A 21,775-nucleotide genomic window follows, 5' to 3' on the forward strand; every position below is an offset into this window, starting at 1 on the left:
TATATATATATATATATATATATATATATAATATAAATATAAATATAGCTACGAGCAGCGATGGTGGGCCCAATCTACTTAAATTTTTTTGAGAAGTATAATAATTTAAGTGCAAATTATCTGGCTTCTTACTAGCATGTTAGACGAATAGCACTAATTGTTATTTTTATACATTGTTGAATTAAATGTAAAAGTTTTACACAATGCACTTATTTTTCATCCATACCGGTAATAACATTTTTGAGCCAGTGAATGTAAACACTGGTGTTTTTTTTTTTTTTTTTTGGCATGAATTTATTATTCTCAAAAATATGCTTAATACTTTGCACTATAATAATGAACTGAATTTCAGATTTCATGAATAAATATGCATAACACAATATTTACTAACACAGTAGAGATAACTACTCTACTGATAAAAGACTCATTTAATTGAATAATTTAGTCATAAAGTAACAAGTCTAAATATAGAGCTAAAAGACATCAATGCAATGATTTATAATGGTATGTGGCACTTTATTACACTTCATTTCTTGCACAACCTTTTTTCCCTTAGCACACTCAAAACATTATTTCTGGCTACTGATATATGCTTTCTTAATGCTGGAATAAATTTGGAATTTTAGCTTTTACTTAAGCTGATCCATAGCATTATGCTTTAGATTGTGCATCACCCAACTTTTTTTTATGACATTTACAATGAATGAATTAATAAATAATGTTCATATAATGTGCATATAATGCACAGAAATGTTAATTTTGAAACTCTAGTCTAACTTCATGGAGAGAGAGAGAGAGAGAGAGAGAGAGAGAGAGAGAGAGAGAGAGAGAGAGAGAGAGAGAGAGAGAGAGAAAGAAAGAAAGAAAGAAAGAAAGAAAGAAAGAAAGAAAGAAAGAAAGAAAGAAAGAAAGAAAGAAAAAAAAAAATAAGACGAAGGCAAGAGCACAGTGTAACATCAGGGTAGTTATGTTTTAGCATTTTTTTAATCCCTGCAAATGGTTTGTAGTGGTCACAAAAGGACACTCCAGATTAGTATGTGACCTCATAGAATATTGCTACAGGCTCTATACAGTAGAAAAAAGGTCACTAATATTCAACAGTCAGCCTTTTTGCATTATGATTTTTCCCCTATGATTAACTTCAATTTTGTAGTGGCATTAACTGAACCAAATGATAAAAAGAGCATCAGTTATTTATAAAACAAGCAAAGCCAGTGTTTGTTGTTTGGGGACTTGTTGGTATGATGCATAGATGTTACTCAAATATTTCAGAATAACAGTAGAAAGGAGAAGTTAATGTAGTACAAATACGTTTTTTGTAATAATATTTTAAATGTACATCTTACCTTAATTTGATCATAACTAGTTTCCTATATATGATCATTAATAATAAATGTTCAAAATAAAAAGTAAGGAGCTCAAGAGAAGAGCAAAGACCACATCTGATAAATGTGCAAGTCAGCTGTCTGACATCTGAAAAAACATCAAACATTAACTGTTTCGGGTAACAGTCGCCAAAACAGTTGCAACTGAAACACTATCGACATTTTTGAGAAAAGCAATTTTATGATTTATGAAATTCCCATTAAACAAATTTCACTAAAAAAAAAGAAAAAAGATGGTAATGTGGTATGTGACAACGTGTCTAAGGTCCCTTCTTCATAAATATCAACTGAACAGTTGCAGGGGAAATGCATACACTGTATAAATAAAGTATACAATGAAACAGAAGTTATATTCATAACCTTCCCTGATCAGTTAAGGCCCAAGTGCAGAGGTTATGCAGTCATTCCCAATATCCCATAGTCTACTATGCTCCATAAAAAAAGTTATATTTATGCCAAATGCAAAACAAGAATCCTGACACTTAGGCCATTTAATTATGTCTTCACTCACAAGAAAGATAGGCAACTATTTAAAAAAAAAAAAAAAAAAAAAAAAAAAAAAAACTCAAATTTGCTTTTCTTCTTATTTTCATCTTGTAGAACAATCTTTTGATACATATGTACATAACTCCTGAATCCTGCCAGAGGCATCTTGTGATCAAAGTCCGTCATTTACAGCACACTGTAAAGTGCACTGGGGTGAGATGTTCATAAAAAAAGGTTTGGAGATTACTCTCTGTTTCTGCCAGAGCTGGACTGATGTTCAAAGCATTCCAAAGCCCTCGCTCCCCTCACTGATGGCCAGCTTCAGCAGCTTGTGGAGCTCCTCGTAGGAGTCATACGTTGGGAGGCACAGCTGGTTAAAACTGAACAGGAAAGGAGTTAAACATGCAATCCTAATTTAAACAGATATTTTTTTCCTATGGATACTTCTGACAAAATTATATTCATGTTGCAAGAAATTTATATTTAACAATATTAAATACGGTTATAAGACTGATAGTTTCGGTTCTGCATGGGTGAATTTAGCTCCAACCCTGATCAAACTCATTTACCTGTCATTTTATTGTAATCCTAAAGACCTTGATTAATTTGTTCAGGTGTATTTGATTAGAGTTGGAATTAAACTCTGCAGGATACTGGCTCTCAGGAAACCTGTTCCATCAAGGGGTAGCATTAACCGTACATTTTCTTTCATTGACTGAATGCTTTTAGCAGGGATGGAAAAATCTGAAGGCCGTCCGTTTATTTTGACAGATTACATACATTAAATATTGAAGAACAGTTGATATGCTGTATATATTTAGCAAAATGTTCCTCTCTAGACTATTAATTTCACATTTAATTTTGGGAATTAGATTTTGGTCCCTCTGTTGAAGTGAGGGAATGTTTGGTGTGTTTGTGCTCACCAGGTGTGTGCAGTGGGCAGCGTGCTGTGTGTGGGAGCTGCTATGATCTGGAAGGAGGGGCAGAGAGTGTTGAAGCCGCCAGGTGGGAGCTGCGAGGAGCCAGTGGTGAACTGTAACAAACGTGCCAGTTCTTCCTGTGTGAAGGATGACACTACTGCCCAGAACCACTTCATCACCTAAACAACAGGAGAATCAGGATAAATTCACACTTTCATCCCCTGCTGTGATCTCTCAGCATATTAATGTGAACTCATACACATTCCCAATATCAAACCATTATATACAAAATATACAACATAGATAGGCATTATCAGATATCATACTATTGTGAATATAATGTTTGGCACCAGTCTGATTTTCTGTATTTTAGCATATTTTCAGTCTTCAAGCACAGCCTATAATGCATTTAATTGACCAGTCACAAACAAAAACACAAAACTGTCATGCATTAAATATATACAGTATGTGTTATACCCAATGTTCCTGTGTGAATAAGTGATTGCCCCCTAAGAGCCAATAAGTAGCTACACTCCCATTAGCTTCAATATCATTTCGTTTACTAATGTAACCTCAATTCCATGAGATAACGGGAACAAACATTGTGTCAGTTATTGCTGACGCTATGGGGGAAACTCTGTGTCTCAGAATACTGAAGCCTGATTGGATCACGTCTGTGCACGACAAATGGCATTTCAAGACATTAAGTTTAAATAATGGTGGCACTTGAGGACCACCATATTGGCCATTGCTCATGTGATTGCCTGGGCTGTGGACTTAGTAGTGCGCAGGGTGAGGCTGGTTGCGCCGCACAGCTCTTTAAAGGCAGCTGGGTCCAGTCCAGACAGAGGATTTTGACTTGGTAAACTTGGAGAAGTGCCATGGTGTGAAGAGCGGATCCAGTGACAAGCTGTCGTAAAAAATGTTCTGATTTTTTTCTGACAGTGTAGGCTAGCCTAGGGCTAGGCTGCTTGGCAGCCATATAGTGTGCAAATAAACTGACACACACAAACACACACTATAGTTGTTTTTGCAGAACAGAATCGCCATGCTGTTCTTGGCTCTTAATCAAATCCTTTTCACACCCATCAGCAGTCGTGTTGAGTACCAACTAGGTATGGTAGGATTCACCGATTCGCATCAGTGCATCGGCATAAAAGTTAATGATGCAATGCATCGATTTAAAAAAGTGTGTATCAGATACAAGTTGGCTTTGAAATCGCGATGCATTGTTTCTAACATATATTTGCATCTGTAAAAAACAATTTATTTATTTAAAATTATTAGTAGATGCGCTATACTTTTATTATTTAGAAAGTGATCAATAATTTGTGACCAATATTTTCTATGTAGATTGATTTCTCCTCTCTAAACTGTTTCTCAAGTGGATACTTCTCTCATCACCACTGCTGCTACGTGAATATGACTTTTCACAACACTACAGAGACTGAGGCGTGTCCTGAGAGTCACATAGAACAGTGGTTTTCAGCCTAAGGGCCACGGTCCACTTTATTACGATTGTAATAAAGGTGAAGACGATTACAGTGACATACAGGAGTCATACATTAGGCATGCATGAGCCCGTTATTACTGATGCGCAAACAAACCATGTATGTGCGCTCTCGGCTCATTGATCGCTTTAACGTATTTCTGCATGAACACTGTTCAAAATATTCGCGTAGTTGTCATAATAAATGTTCTGTGGGTGTTTTATAATGTATGCTCACCGAAGAAGCATGTTTTAGAGAAGTTTGTGAGGATCAGTGTGGTGTTTATGTACACCCGAACATCAGACGATTCAAACATAGACACGATTGCTTGTTCTGACAGAAAAAAAGATCGCTGAGTTTCCACACATTCAGAATGTTTTTATTTTTCATTTGTATTTTGGTGTGTTTAATAATTCAGAATGGATCCATATAGTATGCAGTCCTTTGGCATGCATTGCATAGATAGAATCTCTCTCCCTCCGAGGCTGCATGTGAGACGGAGCAACTCACACTCTGCAGCCATGCCTTGTTCACCCACAGCTTCAGCCAGGCCCAGTTCTACGGGTTGCACCCTCAAACGCTATGCACCCTCAAACTCAAGCAAGAGCACCCTAAGCTGATAATGTAATAATATATTGGCAAAACAGATTTGGCAAATGCTCCTATGCATTTGTGTTTGTGCTATGGAGAATGTCAAATGAATCTATTTTCAAAGTATTTTTGCAGCGGTGAGCAATGTAACCATTCACAGACAGTTGATTTCTTGAACGCAATGGCAAACCAGAGGTATTTAAGTTAGTCAGAGTCTCACCGCTCAAAACGCCAGAGTTTTTATTCAGTGCTGCTGAGTTATGCAGGCTCGCGAAACCTCAAAATATTTTGGTATGTGCATCCCTTCCACACACATATGAAAAAGCACAAACAGGGCATCGTTGCCCTTGAAACATCCAAAACAAAGTGGCTAGTTTTCGCTCCACACATTCATCAATGAACCTTGGGTGCCCATGACCCCTACGCCGGTTTACCGGGTTATCAAACCACTTTTGGTAGGTACTAGCCACTGCATACTGGGAACACTCCACAAGACTATTGGCTGTTGACTGTTTTGGATATGATCTGACCCAGTCATCTAGCCATTACTATTTGGCACTTGTCAAAGACGCTCAGATCTTTTTGCTTGCCCATTTTTCCTGCTTCCAACACATGGAATTCAAGAATTGACTATTTACTTGCTGCTTAATATATCACATCCCTTGACAGGTGCCATTGCAATGATACAATCAATATTATTCACTTCACCTGTCAGTGGTTTTATTGTTAATCCGTGTATATAACCCATGTTAGCTGCATACCTTGAAAAACTAATGAAATACATTCTTTTTTAAATGTTAAATCACTCACCTTTTCTCTGAAGTGCCATGACCCTCCAACAATAACAGCGTGAGATTTAAAGTCCTGTACGTTAATATCTCCTGTACCACACATCAACAACTGAGAACAGGACAGAACAGTCAAACGTTTAACTTTTTACACATCGACTTGGGGAGTCTGTAAAAAAAAAAAAACTGTTAATTGTTTAAATGATTGTTAAAGTTGCGGTCACATTTACCATTGCTTGGTGAAATTTCATGAGAAAAATCCAGTCATTTAAATAGGAATGTGTCCGATCAGGAGTTCAAAGTGAGGGCGAAATTTGTTCTGAGCAGAGTTCGCTCGTGTTCAAATTGGTCAAGATTCGCCCCATTCACCGACAAAAGCTGCTTGGTTTGACTTCTGTGACTTGCTAAACTTCATACATACTGTAGCTACACTTTTGACAATCACTTTTGTCAACTACTTTCAGAGCAAAGTAACTAAAGCCTGCTTGAAAAAGCAATATTCATGACATAATAGCGTCATATTCGCATTCTGGCTGTTGTCAGTTTTTTACATTTGTTTGCTTTTCTCCTACTCCCTGTGCTTACATACTGTATTTCAATACAGCTGAATTACCAATGAAACTATTCTCAGTTATATATTTTTCTATTGGAGACAATGGGATGATTATGAAATAGTGACTGAAATGCAGCCTATTAAGACAACATATTGAATCAACAATCACTTCCAATCACAAAATCTCCACAGACAAAAGATAAAGCAAACAATGACTGTGCAAAAGAAAAGCTTTTTTTTCGCAGACAGATAACATCATTAACTGCTCCTCTCTGCCACTCACTAAACAGAAGGGTAAGCAATACCTCATGCTCATGGGGCACTACTGGTGAGTCTTGGAAACTAGATAAGGTTTGTTCAAGTTGTCCCTAGTTTTTTGGACTCTTTTCTTGGAAAAAGACACTAAAGGGATCTGAGAAGTCGCTAAATTAGCAACAAAGTTGTTAAGTTGGAAACACTGTTGACAATGGATCTTTTTGGCCCTGAAATCTTGATAAATTTCGTTAAATTAAATTTGCAAATGTGATCGCAACTTAAGAATGGACACAAAATGATCCCATTTAAAATAAATAGTTTTGATTTCCCTAAAGGAAGTATTGGTTGAATGTTTATCAGGGGATGTTTAAGGAACAGCTCATCAAACTGTGGTTTGAAATCCAAAGATACAGAGATATGGTTATCATGTAGATATATTACATGTCAACTGAACTGTACTTAGATAAAGGAAAACAGCTATGTTAACTATTGTTCTCACCTCCAATTCATTCTCATCAAATATGGCCAGAAGGTTTTCAGGGACCAGTTCATTCAAACCTGAACAGAAGAGGTCAGTTAGTTCATTTGAGATTGTCTTCTCATAAAGACACTGAATTCAAGAGTCTGATCATGGGCTCTTACCTTTGAGGAAGTGCTCTACTTCATCTCGTACCTGACTGGCTAGTCTGTACTGGGCCAACAGGCTTAAGTAGTGAATTTTATTCTCATTGGTCACAGCAATTTGAGCACCACCAGATATCAATTCCACTACCTGTAACATTATTACTCTCAGTGAAGGTGCACAACTAACATTCACCTGTATCTTCAAAAAATAGGGGTGTCCTAACTTGATTCTGGAAGGCCATTGTCTTAGAGTTTAGCTCCAAACCTAATTAAATACACCTGAAACAGCTAATCGAGGTCTTCAGACTAACTAGAAACATCCAGGCAGATGTGTTTGAGGGTGCTTTCATACTGGCAGTTTAGTTCGGAACGGGGCACGGTTCGCATGAAAAATCACTAATGTGAACGGTGTCATGCGGACCCGGGTGCGCACTGGGGTACCGAACCCGAGACTACCTGGAGGAGGTGGTCTGAGTTCGGTTGCTCCTGAACTGTGCCGTGATTCGTGTGAATGTGAAAGCAACACGGACTCGGGTACGCACTTGTTCAGGAAGTAAAGTGACCTGCACATGCGTTTTTGCTGATTATGTCTTTAAACACATGTAAGGGATGATAGTGTTGATTATTTACCTTGGATACGAGCGAGAATGAGCCTGCAGTGTATTCGCGCATAGCGTGTGCAATCAGGGCAACAAATTTGGAAATCCACTGTCTCCTCAAAAGAGTCCGTTCGCAGGCAGCAGAAGGCCACCTTAAGTAACAGTAAACCTGTGTCGTTTATTCACCTGCGCATAATAGCACCAAATTAATAAAAAACACAATACACTGACCCACGTTATGTTTTCTATTATTTCTACGCAAACGCACCAGGGTCCGATAGAATCAAGTTGAGTGTGAATCCAGACCAACGCTTCAGGGGGCGCCAGGAACAATCGTGCTCGAGCTCGGCCCGCAGCAAATGAACCCAGTGTGAAAGCACCCTGAGTTGGCTGAAGCTAAACTCTGCAGGACGTTGGCGCTCCAGGTACAGGATTGGACATTTCTGCCTTAAGAGCACTTCCATGCATACATGCAATGAACTGTATGATATTTGGAATCAAGATTTCAATGGAGCAGATTCATTTTTTAAATCAATTTGTCATTGAATTAATGAGGATTACCTTTTCCAGGTGTCCCGACTTGCTATATTTTTCCTCTGCAAACACCAGGTCCATTTCACTGACATCATTGTTCAGAATGAAGCAGACTTTAGTTTTGTAAAATTCCTCATCGTCTGTTTCGAAGTACTGGCAGAGCAAAGAACAACAAAAATGAAACAAACATAAAGATAAATTAATCAAAGGAGAGTAAGTGATGTATTTGCATACCTGCAAACTCTGGACCAACGAAAAAGATATTGTGTGTGTGTGTGTGTGTGTGTAGGTGTGTGTGTGTGTGTGTATGTGTGTGTGTGTGTGTGTGTGTGTGTGTGTGTGTGTGTGTGTGTGTGTGTGTGTGTGTGTGTGTGTGTGTGGGGGGGGGTTTCTTAGAATCAGCAGTTTGAAAAAAAAATAAAAAATTCTGATATTAGAATAGAACTACATGTCGTGTCGTTAGCAACATTATTTGAACCAACACCAATGTCTATGGTAACATTCTAAGCTGTAAAATGACCATAAAAACTAGAATTTAAACAATTTTACAGTTCATTTTTACAGTTCAGGTAATACAATTTTTGACAAAAACTAAAAGTTTTATAAAATGATAAAACTCAGATTTCAGCCTAATAAATAATTTTGTATGTTATATATACTGTAATTGATCTGAACAAAAACAGCAGCCAGGCTGAATGAAAAGTGCTTTTGGAAAGCAGAAATACAGCGGTTTCCGCTGTACACAAATAAAAGCTGTGCTTATAAACACTACTTTACAGAGGTAAGGTGAAAAGAAAACGCCATCAAAACTTTTCTGAAGACAGTCAGGACAGCTTCTGTAAGTGCCAATGTTGTAGAGTTCCCCAATGATTTCATGTCAGAACAGTGAATTTTGACAAAAGTAGACAAGTTTGCAGGTATGATTTCCAAAATTTGCTCCCAAACAGAGGACACATGACTATACATAAAATAGTATTCAATTGTAAATGAAGAATGTATCAGTACAGGTTAAAATAAACATTTATTAGAAGGCTATGAATCAACTGTCACCTTATAGTTCATTCGTAATCCAATAATCTGAGCCAAGAAGGAGCGGGTGAATCGGGCTCGTACTAGCTGCTTGTAGGCCCCACCTAAAGCTGATTCATATAGACATTTCCCCACCACTCGTCCTGCAAACTCATACATCTTCACCCTAAGGTGAGGGGGGCGCTCAGCGTTTGGGTGGACCTGCCCAAAAAACACAAAAAAAGCTCATCAGATGACAGCTCGCAACATTCAAAAGTCAATGTCTATATTACTGCAGTTCACTAAAGGTGATGGGTGTAATTTTATCCTTTACAATTACTTTCTCCTATACCAGAACTCTTTATATAATCTTTACAGAACACAGAGAAATGAGAATAAGTTTTTCTGCTCACAGAAAACTAAACAGAGGTAGATACTGACTTACCAAGCCTTGGTTGTTGTCACTGAAGCGTGTGAAAAGTTGGTTATTGGTATCAAACAGAGCCTTACAGATAAGCTCAAACCACTCACGCCTTGGCCCTCCCCAGTCCAGAGCTAATAAACACAGCCAAACACAAACAGAACAAATTAACCTTTAAATAGGATTTATATTTATTCACACTGTTTATTAACAGTTGTGTTTAACACCAAGCAGTTAACCAACCTTCCTCATCCTGGAACACAACTTCAAAGTTCTTACTCCAATCAGACACAGAAAAGTTCCGTGTTGCCTTCAGAGACTAAAAATGGGGGGAAAGCATCTCTTTTAATTCCTACAAAATTCTGTGTCTGTACTACACAAAAGAAATAAAAGATTCCAAGAAATAAATGGGGCAGGTTTGTGTGAGTATGAGTATTTAGGAACTTTGGTCTTTCTATATTGTTCTGAAACTTGTTTTATATGGCCCATGTGTAATCATCTTCCAGATTTGCTCACCGACTCAAGCAAAGAAGGACGGCTGATTTTCAGGCAGGTTTTAGTGCGAGGTCTCTTTGAGTGAATGTGTCTCAGCTCCCGCTGAAAAAAGTTCACTTTATCCTGAAAAGTCTCTGATCCTCCTAGAAGATGCACAAATAACACTCAACACATCAAACACACCAACACGTCTACATTTGTTTGTATTTACTGACAACCAAGACTCATACTAACCAATGTTCTTGTGGAGAAATCGAATAAAGGTGGCAGCCATGATATTTCTGTCCTTACAGCTGAGCTCTACTGGAGGTTGAATCCCATCATCTACCACCAGTGTTAGGTATTTATGAACAGGATCTGGTCCATGGTACGTGAACTGCCAGAGACAGGAGAGTAGAAATGAAATATACCATAAAATAAAATAAAAATAATATATATATATATATATATATATATATATATATATATATATATATATATATATATACACACACTGTATATATACACACACACAAACACTTGCAATCAAAATTATTCAACCCCACAGAAATTTACAAATGCAAGCTTTTCTAAAGCTAAAAAAGAAAACAAAGAACATGTATAACACTTGACATATTAAAAGTGATAATGTTAATATATTATGTAATATTTCTATGTTTTTTTTCATAATACAGCTATGCCATAATTATTCAACCCCCTTTCAACATTGCTGTTGATATATCACTTACTAGTTTGGTAGGGTACAAAATTGTGTTAAAACACAATTAAGCTTTTAGGAACTCTATAACGACACTTGATTAGCTTTAGCTGTGACAAGAACTAGCACAATTTCAATTAAATTTCATTCAATTGAGTTTACACAATTGAATAGTTTACACAATTTCAGTGAAGACTATGAGAAGAACACTAAACGAGCATTGACTTCATGCCTGGATACCTCAACGAATGCCATTCTTGACCAAGAGAACAAAAAAGGCTGACTGGAACTTTTTGGACCCATGGTTCAGCAGTATGTCTGGCACAAAAAAGGCACAGCTTATGACCACAAGAACACCATCCACACTGTCAAACATGGAGGTGGGGCAGTCTTGTTATGGGGGTGCTTTGCTGCTGCACAAAGTGATAATCTAGACCACGTGACTGGCGTCATGGATTCTTTGAAGTATAATGGCATTTTGGCAAAGATTATGATGCCTTCAATGCGTAAACTGAAGCTTCACTGCATCATTGGACGTTCAAGCAGAACAATGATCCCAAGTATAAATCCGATTCTACCAAAACTTAGTTCAGGGATCGGTCCAAGAATGTTCTGAAGTGGCCTGCTCAGTTTCCAGATTTAAATCCCCTTGAAAATCTTAGGTGAAAATCTTTGAAGAAAGCAGCGGCAGCACAGAAACCAAAGGAACAATATAAGTGAGCTGGAAGCCTAGGCCACAAGGAATGGCCTAAGATTCCAGTAGAGAGGTGTCAGAAGCTTGTAAGCACTTACAGGCAACATGTATCTGACGTTATACCTGTAAAAGAGTAAAGGATTCTCTACAAAATGTTATTTTTGGTGTTTGAATAATTGTGTATATATGAATGTTTAGAGCCAAGTAGATTTTATTTTCATTTGAACTCAGTAACTCAACTTTAAAATCTCAGAATCACTCAAATGTGTATTAATAACATTTCTATCATAGTTTACAGATGCCATTTTGTTCATAAAACAAGAATGTCTTGCAAGTTAAGGGGGTTCAATTTTGATAGCAAGTGTACATCTTCTTGAAGTAAATAATAGTTTTTGCAAGCAGCAAAATAATGGTGTTTTTTTTTGTAAATTATTCAGAAAAGAGTTAGTCTGAATTTAAAGATAACCTTAGTTCCGGGGCACACACGGAAAGTGAAAAGGCGCCAAGGAATAATCTTCAGGTAAAACTCTTTTACAGAAAATTGCTGAAACACAATATAATAAGTCAGTATCCAAATGAACAAAGAACCAACATTAACAAACTAAATTAACCAAACAAATGTAGCACTAACCTATTTACAAAATATTTTACCTTTGGTGAGATATAGCAATAGACCTTTTTTGGTTTCTTGACCTTCTCTGACTGGCCCTCTACAGGGGAGTCATGTTCCTCCTCCTCATCGCCCATGGAGGGCCGTCTCTGTAGGGCTGGCTGGGACGATGCTAGAAACTGCCAAGGACAGCTACTGTAAGTGCCCGTGTTGTAGAGGTAGGCTTCAAAGTAGATGCCTGGAGTAGACACGTTTTTCTCCACACAGTTCTTCTCATTTTCTATGTAAGTGCATAATGGCAAAAAGACATTAAGAAAAGGTTATAGAAATGCATTTTGAGAGGTGTCATTGTTACCCTTGATACATTGCAAGTAAAGGGTCATGATATCCTAAACTATATTTTCGGAGATTTTTACAGTTATGTGTGTTGAATATCTCAAACAGTGAGATTATATACAGTAAGTGAGAGATGCATTAATGGGTCAAAAATTGTTTTTGATTTGTAAGAGTTTCTGTGTTGCATAAGTTGTTTTTCATAGGTCCTGAGTCTGTGACCGGTCTTAACGGACCTATAACGATCAAATGGCAAAATATGCCTCAAAAGTTATTAAAGATGCAACTTCATATATATTTTCGATGCAGAGTATGATAGCTATATTAAATTATAACCGTCACGGGATATGTATGTACAGTATTTGCGTAATTTACGGTGAGCTTACAAAACCATGTATAAGATGTGTATATTGTGTTAGGGGTATAACGATACATTGTTATATCGAGATATCGCAATAAAAAATGCGACGATGTGTATCGTTGATGTAAACAATAATGATAGCGAAATAAAACTGCATTGCTTTGTTGTCAGTCTCTCTTCTTCCCCCTCCACTACACAGATTACCACACCAATTTTTGTAGCATTTTTCAAAACTGTGGTAACAACTGACTAGTGCTGAACAGGGGTTTCATGACCCTTCAAATTTAAGAAAATAACAAGTTTTTCACACTAGAATCTCATACATTGACCACTGAAATTCCATGATTGTTGCATGAAATTTCTACTCATTTATGATTATAGTGGCAAATATTAATTTAATGCAACAAATACAAAAAAAGGAGAAAAAAATATATACAATTATATAAAAATATATAAATGAGACCAAGTTACCTGGTGTCCATAAGAAACAGTTAGTTAGTAATAGCTGAGGCTGCCTAATGTGTCACACTGCCAGTTACCCCCAACAGACATGTTAGCATACTAGCTGGTGTGAAAGCAAGTTCAAGTTTTACACTAAAGCTGCTACAAAAAGGTTCCCAATTAGGTACTGAACCCGGCTCTTTGAACTAGGGGCCAAACTCTCCCCTTACTTAGCCAGCCAGGGACTAGAGATGACAGACTTAAGTCAGAATGCATAAAAGGGGTGAATCCCCATGTTCCGTGGTAGCTGCAGTCTGAAGGCCACAGAGAAATGACTGATTTTGTTGTGTTGGTTCAGCAAAAATCCACTGTAAAAAACACAACTTGAAAAAAGTTGAAATTACTGATTTTGTCGTGTTTGGTCGGCAAAAATCCACACTGTAAAAATCTCGTACAACAACAACAAAAAAAACAAAAAAACGTAGTACTAATTTCCCCTAGCTTTTTCTTGTTGACTCAACTTTTGTAAATAACAGTTATATGAACTGAAAATAAGTTGTCTGTGACAAAAAAAAAAAAAAAAACGTTTAGTTGAGTCAACTTGACATTATTTGTTTTCTGGAGAGGTGCAACTATTCTGTAACAAATCTTTTGTAGTTGATCCAATTCAACATTTTGGTAATGCAAGCCATAATTATTTTCTAATAGAACAACTTAAGGGTGAGTAAATGATGGCAGAATTTTCTGATTTGGGTGAACTAACCCTTTAAGTATTGTGGAATAACAAATTTAAAGAATCTATTTCAGATATGCTTCCTTACATAACATCACGGTGAAGAATACTGATTTTAGCTTTTAAGGTTAAGATCTCAGCAAAGTTGCATTTCCTGTTCTCTCCTTATTGTCTTTAATGGCTCTTGGAGCCCCAGTTTCACTCAAACTGATGGGATTAGCACACGAATGATTCACTGAGAATCTCACCTTTTGTTCTGCAAATGGCTTTCGGAGCCCAAATGGCTCTTGGAGCCTTATGCTGATTGAATTAGGATTGGCCAGACCCTCAGTCTAGGGTGTTACCTAAACCTGTTACATGCTTTGTTTGAATTTGTCTCCACCTTCAAAAGTCCCTCCTCCTAAAATGCCTATAAGACACCATGTACAGTTAGATTATTAGTACTTTAGATTATGTTGGACGAACCGCAGCTGCGCTCAATAAAGAATAACTTCTGTTTGAACGTGATCCCAATGTCTCCTGGTCTCTGCTTCGATGAAAGAAAACTTTCCAACAGTATAAACAAGTGAAATATAACAAGTGAAATAATTCTGGTAATTTAGTTTCACCAATTCACCTGCATGTCTTTCGATTGTGGGGGAAACGCGAAACACTCGGAGGAAAACAAATAAAAACTAAATTAATGCGGGGGATTTAAAAAAAAAAAGTTTTCTTATCATGGTTAGCTCTATGAGTACAATCTCAATTAAATTATATATAAAAAAAATTCTTTATCAGGGGAACACAAATCACTGGAAAAGTCATGGAAAAGTGATGAAAAGGTGTTAGAAGCGTTTTAGTAAATCTCCCCAACAACCATCTCCAATACCAAGATCAACTCACCACTGAGTACAATGATGTCAAACTCCCCATTGCTAAGGGGCTGATCCCTGTATGAGATGCATGCCCTAAAGCAGCCTTTCTTCCTGAAGGTGAGCCTCATCACAACCTGACACTGAGGCTTGTTTAATGATACCGCTGTGCTGTAGCATTCATCTGAGCTCTCCTCCTCCTCCACTGTGCCCAACTGTAGGAACAGCAAGAAAAAGAGATTTAAATACAAACTCAGCAAATTCTATTGGACCTGCAACCTTTTTAATGCTAATACATATACACAAACTTCTAAAGTTTGAACTAAAAACTATAAACTAAGTATGCAGTAAGTGCCCTTACTGGGTGGACATGAACGCTGTAATTGACCTCATCCACCAGTGAGACGGAGTTACTGGTGGGGTTGCCATACTCATCCCTTGGTTCTATCTGGAGCGTGTGCTGCTGGCCGTAAGTCAGCACCAGTGTTGAGAAGTGGTACGCTATCTTTGTTTTGGATGGGACCACTGTACCTGCAATATACATGCAATTCATATCATGAGTCATCTACATCTGTTCATTTTGACTAAGAGAGTAAGTTTCTTGGAATGCACAGCTTAATGCAAGCTTAAATATAACAACATATTACCTGGTTATCATTTTACATTACTAACAGAAAAGAGGGAAGACTGACAACGGATATGCTGGTTCTTTTGAAGGTCTTTCATTGGCTTCTATACAGTAGAGCAAGCCTGTTTTTGGGACTGTACGAACTTACACTTTTTGGGAACTTAGACTGGGAGACAAAATTACTGGGACAACAGCATGTTTCAAAATAAGGATACAAATGAACACATATATATATATATATATATATATATATATATATATATATATATATATATATATATATATTATATACACACAGTATATTTCTTGTAATTTACTTTTAGTTATCTTTGATATTTGATATTTGATGGCAAACAGTTCAGGAATTGTGCGTCGCCGTACCCTGCTTTATTATGGAGGATGAAATGCATGATTTATTTGCAATGTGTTGGGACTGGAACATGCCCAGTCAGCCCTCGAGTGTAATTTCACAATTATCAATACTTCAGCAAAAACTAATACTAGGTTACTGTAAGTAAAAAGTCCTCAAAACAGTTTCAGAAGACAAGTAAACAGTCAGCAATAAAATAAGAACAAAGAAACAAATAACAAAGAAAACCGACAAAAAATTCAACAGAACAAAAATACAAATTAAATAAACAGTGCTTTCAGGAAGATGTACTAACAGTGGTATTCAGATAAGTAATAGCCTACAACAGATATTGAATGAAGTAATCAAATGTAAAATAACACTGCTGTATACAGTACATTAAATATAGACTAATCCTTATTTAGAACTACAAAAGTTATTCATTCAAGAGCAGTAAGTGATTTTATCTTTGTCTTTTCTTGTTTGATTAACATTAATGACTGCAGTAGTCATTAAAGGGTAACTAAACCCTAAAACAACTTTTTTTAGTTAATGATCTGTAAGACTGGGGCTTTATTAATGCTGTTCATTGATTCAAGTAATTTTTGTGACATTTGTGTTTAAAGGGTCATGAAACCCTCCTCTTTCAGCTCAAGTCTAGCTCAAAATCTTTTTGAAAAATGCTACTTAAATGGGCGTGGTGGCTGTGAGAAGAAGGGAGGGGGAGTTGGTGCCAGTGGCCAATGCATATCGACCGTCACTGTCAGTGGTAAAACGTGAGGAAATGCTAGATTTTTTATAGCTGGCAAAGTTAAAGTCTAATGAAATACACTGACACCTTATTTTTGTCCTTAAAAAGTAACTGAATGCCCTGCTACACATATTAGCCTACTACAGTAATCATTCTATTTAAAACATATACATGTACATGCATATCGGCCATTATAAAATATATATTTGTTTATATACACTAACACTATAAATGCATATATTTGAAAATAAAAAAAATTCCGCTTAAAAAAAAAAAAAAAAAAAAAAAAACGTTCCGTAAATAGCCTAGACTACGCGCCCCCTAAACCCACTAAAGATGGACAATGAATGTGACATAAATTTGCACAAACTAAGCATGCGTTGATGTATTATCGAAATATCTACATTTTAATAACGAGTGATTATTTAACAAAAGGCAAGTAAAAACGGTCAGGGTTACATTTAGACACAACACACACACACACACACACACACACACACACACACACACACACACACACACACACACCTCTGAAGCGATAGAAAAGTCCTCGGGACCGCATCACTAGCAAGACGAAACCTGCACTGGTGTACAAGGCTGAAGTCCACCATTCTCCAGTTGAATGGTTGCTACACACACATAGTTTAGATGTGCCCGTGGTTGATGGCCAACCAACCGCCCGCAGTCAGAGTCTAGCCCGGGCAGCATCGCGGGGAAAGATGCACTGGAACTTTTGCACCATGAAAACAAACGCGCGTCCCATCATTGCCTCTCTCATCTACTACGCGATATCACAGTTTGACATGTCTGTCTTTGGAAAGATCCACGTGGTATCATGATTAATTCAGTGAAGTGTCTTCTCATTGGATATGAAGGCTCAGCCTCATTAATAATTATGAGAGAACGATGAGTCATCACCGGACGATCCGTACAGAAAAACGTCACATCCTGTGACGTGGACTCGATGAAGATTTCAAACCCGGAAGACGAAAATAGCCGATACAAACTCAAATTTAACCATTTATATCCTATTATTAAATTTTACAGATTATAACATTGTCTTCTATGGTGTTCAACACACCTACCTCTGTTAAAATCTCAGAAAAATTGGTTTAGGGTTTCATGACCCTTTAAAGAGTTTTAATTCTACAAAATATGGTGTAAAAACGTCTGAGTGCTGCCCTCTTCAGGTTGAACGGTGGCTACTGCAGTTGAATTTTCTTATTGAAAGTTGTGGTACCCTCTGACGTCCCGCAGTTTAGCAACAGTAGACTGCATTCTCATCACTCACTTATTCGGCTGATTTGGATGTTAAGTTTGGCTTAGGGAGGAACGAAAGCGCACCGCTGTGAAGGAAAGGAAGGAACGCTGGACAGAATGCGGCAGCGGCACAATACTCGTTTTACCTCGATTATTTCATTTTCATAATCGTTGGAAGCCAAAATCGAAATCAGAATATGATTAATCGCACAGCCCTAGTTGGCGGAAGAGCTTGAGTCGGGTGTTCCCCTTTCTCTTGCTCACTTCTCTGACCTTGAGGTCCCCATTTTGGATTCGGAAGCTCACTATGCGTTTTCTTCAGATCCGATTGAGGTCCTAATGCGGGCAGCATCCAGCTTTGAGGAGCTAGGTGTGGATGTAAAAAAATTTGTTGTGGGGGCCTTAGATGAGCCGCTTTCTGACTCTTACACATAATGAGGACCTGCTCGAAATGGTATCTTGTGCGGTGGCCAAATTAAGTCTGGAATGGATGGAGGAGAAACAGGAAGAGGCTTGCAGCAAATTAATGAGTGCTTCCAGACTAGTGGCCAGGAGCAAACCCCCCACACATGAGCAAAAGCCCATATTTGGTCAATGTATTAAACCATGCCACGTCTAATTATTTGACCATTGTAGGGTTGGAGGAGCATGGGTATGGGGCGATGTACAAGGCTGAAGAGATGTTAACTAGCTGTCTCTTACCCTCTTCAGCATCATGCTGGAGAGGCCAAGCTTTGCTTTCTAGGCCCTGTAGGGTTATATCTGGCCTGGTTTATGCTGCAGCAAGTCAGGCTGTTGCATCCCTGCACAACGATTTTGCAGGCCTACAAGGTCAACCTCCTAAAGAATTTGGACACCGATAAGGGGTTAGACCCTGAGGTGGTTAAGGAACTCTGCCGGGCCACATATCTCAGCATCTGTGCCACCAAGCAGATGGCCTGCACCATTGGCTATTCTATGTATGCCATGGTTGCCAAGAAGAGGCATCTGTGGCTCAATCTCTCAGGCATTAAGGAAAAAGAAAAAGTCTTTCTCCTAGACACCCAGATTTTGCCTCTTGGTTTGTTTGGCGATGCAGTGAATGCGGTCGTTGCCAGGTTCCAGGAAGCCAAGAGTCAGTCACTCACCATTTCCAGGAGCTGGTTGCCTCGACCAGCCAGTCCCAGCCTGACCCGAGCTATTATAGGTAGCACCAGAGGGCCAGTGTGGCTGCCCATGCCCACCCCCCTTGAGACTGGGCGCGGAGGCACCGCACACAATTTCACCCACCAAAGTGAAGATTGGATCTAAGGACAATCATCGCTGCATGGGCGGCTATGAAAAACAGTCCTGACGCCAGCGTGCGCAGGGCACTGAAGGTGTGCCCCCTTGGGAGGGAGTGTCGCACCACTACATTGTGTGGCTATTCTCCCCTGATGCTCTCAGGAGGTTTGCGAACCCCACCATATGTCGGGGAGCAGTGATCTCCAGCAGGTTTTCCGTCCAATCACTGTTCAATGACGCTGCTCGAGTGTGGCGTCCACCCTTTCTTCAGAGACTTTCAAGACACACAAGGATGTTTGGGCAGTCTTCCCCCATTGACAGTGTCAGGCATTCCCCACTCAATGAGTCCCCAACAAAATATCAAATATCAATGAGACCCCTCTTCTCAATATCAACAAATTTACACCTATTTCAGTGCATCTGGCAGTATGGCAACTTCTGCCAAATGTTTCTTATTGGGTCCAGCAGACCATAGCTAAAGGGTATAGGATTCAGCTCAACACTCATTCACAGCGAATGGCATGCTCCCCACTGTGGTAAGCGCGGAGGAGGTCCCAATACTAACGTTAGAACCACAATCTTTTTTTAGGCAAAGGGGCCATAAAAAATGTCCCCCTCCCCTTAAGAGAGTCTGGCTTCTACAGTGGTTATTTTTTGGTTCCCAAAAAAGAACAGGGTTTTGCGCCCGATTCTAGATCTGCATTTTCTGAACAGAACACAAGACCAGTCACAAGACTGGTTTGTCACGATAGATCTACAGGACGCATACTTTTATAACGAAATCCTGCCAGAACTCAGGAAGTTCCTCAGATTTGCTTTCAGAGGTGAGGCATACCAGTACCGGGTTCTTCTCTTCGATCTACACCATCACAAAATGCATGGATGTGACTCTGGATCTGCTGCGACTTCAGGGCATTAATGTTCTAAATTACATCGTTAACTGGATGATATTAGCTCAGTCAAAGGAATTAGCAGTTTGACATTTAGATGATGATGATGATGAAGAAGAAACTGTATGCACTGAAATCGCAACTCTTTGAACGTGGTGCGAACAGCATCATTTGAAACCAGTTCACTGCCCAGTTGGTTCAGTGCTAGAGTTCCTGCAAGAGTGTCTTAAAGTTTATGGGGTTGCTATTTTGGCTAGCCATGCTGTAGGGAGACATTCCCTTGTTTTGCACACAGATAGAGGACTCCATTTTGGAGTCTCTAACTCAATCACTCTAGCACAACCAACTGTCCAAATTTGCACCCATGTTTATGCTAATAACAAAATTATTTTTTCCTATAATTCCTTGGCTTAAGGCGATTATATTGCACTTTGATGTAATTTTACTTCTATACTATACTGTGCTATAAGAAGCTTTAAGATTATTCAATAAAGTTAATTTTTATTGGTTGAGTGTGTCTAAAGACATTATGCTGTTACATCACAATGTGCTGTGTGAATATTTAAATTCTTCAAACTGCTCAACGTTTTCTGGTGCTGTATTGAAGTTTAAAATCTTTATATTGTTCAAAATGATCTCTTGTGCTGGTTGAATATGTTTAAAGACATTTACATCAAAAATGATTTGTACTGTGTGAATGTTCACATTCTTCATAATGCTCATAATTAAACCATGAGCTGTTTATATGTAATTTTATTCTGTCTAAATTCTTCATATTGTTCAAAATGCGATGAAGCTCATGCATCAATCTTGCTAATAGGCATACATAACATAAGAGCTGTCTTATGATGAACATGAAGAGTTGTGAGAGAATGATGCGCGTGTGAGATCCGCGTCTCCGGTCAGTTGGTCTTAAAGATACAGCAGCCAATAAAGCTTTCTGTCAGTAAAGTTAATCAAAGAACAAAAAGAACAGAGAAAATGACTCACTGCTGTTGACGAAAGTTTTTTTTTTTTTTTGCTATAATAAGGATTAGTCTGTATTTAATTTGTAATTTATGCAGTGCAGTTTGATAACTTTATTCAATTTCGGTATGTCCTAGGTCTACCTGTTAGACAGGCACAGGTAAATATGAAATTTATTTTTAACTCTTGTATTATTGAGACAAATAACAATATTTAATTTTTAAAAAATATTATTTTAATTTGAAAACACTTGAGTTGAGAAATAGGCTACGAATTTCAGCATTATCACTAATCTGTGTGTGCATTTTACTTGAGAAATAAGCAAGTTAACTCATGAAACCATTTGTTTACTATATCGCAATCGCATATTGCAATATTGACCTCAATAATCACAATATGACATTTTCCCATGAGCTTCAGTGCCCTGGGGGTACTAATCCAGGCTTGGTTAGGCGTGTATAAAAGTGAGCATTAGGAATCTGTAATTGCATTTTACCTGGTTGGAATATTTTGTAGTAAGGGCTGTAGGCCACATTCAAGCCTCCAAGTTTTACAGCTACCTCGTAGCGTCCAGCTTTACGCACAGTGAAGGCCACTTTGACTACATTAGATTCAGGCTCTTGAAGGACTTCCTGGGTGACAGGGACTTCTAAAGCCAGCTCTATGTGAGTGATGTTCACCCTCAGTCCCACAGGTCTATGTGCAGGAAATGGCTGGCCATTTTTGTAGAAGAGCTGTGAGAAAGATTTCAAAACATCTAATACACAATACTGCATTTATTTCAATTGAGCTGCATGAA

At 38.2% G+C, this 21,775-nt stretch overlaps 1 protein-coding gene across 4 annotated transcripts in view; it reads right to left on the reverse strand.

The window, feature by feature from the left end:
- Positions 1–1,298: 1,298 nt before the first annotated feature.
- arel1 (apoptosis resistant E3 ubiquitin protein ligase 1) overlaps positions 1,299–21,775 on the reverse strand; it is a 71,333-nt gene continuing 50,856 nt past the window's right edge. For all 4 annotated transcript variants that reach the window (XM_081394404.1, XM_081394401.1, XM_081394402.1 and 1 more), the window contains 16 exons: positions 21,473–21,710; positions 15,231–15,400; positions 14,901–15,084; positions 12,192–12,430; positions 12,007–12,084; positions 10,384–10,525; positions 10,171–10,292; positions 9,898–9,973; positions 9,679–9,788; positions 9,276–9,455; positions 8,253–8,378; positions 7,111–7,240; positions 6,968–7,026; positions 5,683–5,772; positions 2,795–2,970; positions 1,299–2,251 (listed from right to left, as the gene is read on the reverse strand). In XM_081394404.1, coding sequence (XP_081250530.1) covers positions 2,149–2,251; positions 2,795–2,970; positions 5,683–5,772; positions 6,968–7,026; positions 7,111–7,240; positions 8,253–8,378; positions 9,276–9,455; positions 9,679–9,788; positions 9,898–9,973; positions 10,171–10,292; positions 10,384–10,525; positions 12,007–12,084; positions 12,192–12,430; positions 14,901–15,084; positions 15,231–15,400; positions 21,473–21,710 — 2,223 coding nt within the window. In that variant the 3' untranslated portion in view covers positions 1,299–2,148. The remainder of the gene's footprint in view (positions 2,252–2,794; positions 2,971–5,682; positions 5,773–6,967; positions 7,027–7,110; positions 7,241–8,252; positions 8,379–9,275; positions 9,456–9,678; positions 9,789–9,897; positions 9,974–10,170; positions 10,293–10,383; positions 10,526–12,006; positions 12,085–12,191; positions 12,431–14,900; positions 15,085–15,230; positions 15,401–21,472; positions 21,711–21,775) is intronic.

The sequence above is a fragment of the Scardinius erythrophthalmus genome, assembly GCF_964197995.2.
Source record: "Scardinius erythrophthalmus genome assembly, chromosome: 19".
NCBI classification, from domain to species: Eukaryota; Metazoa; Chordata; class Actinopteri; order Cypriniformes; family Leuciscidae; genus Scardinius; species Scardinius erythrophthalmus.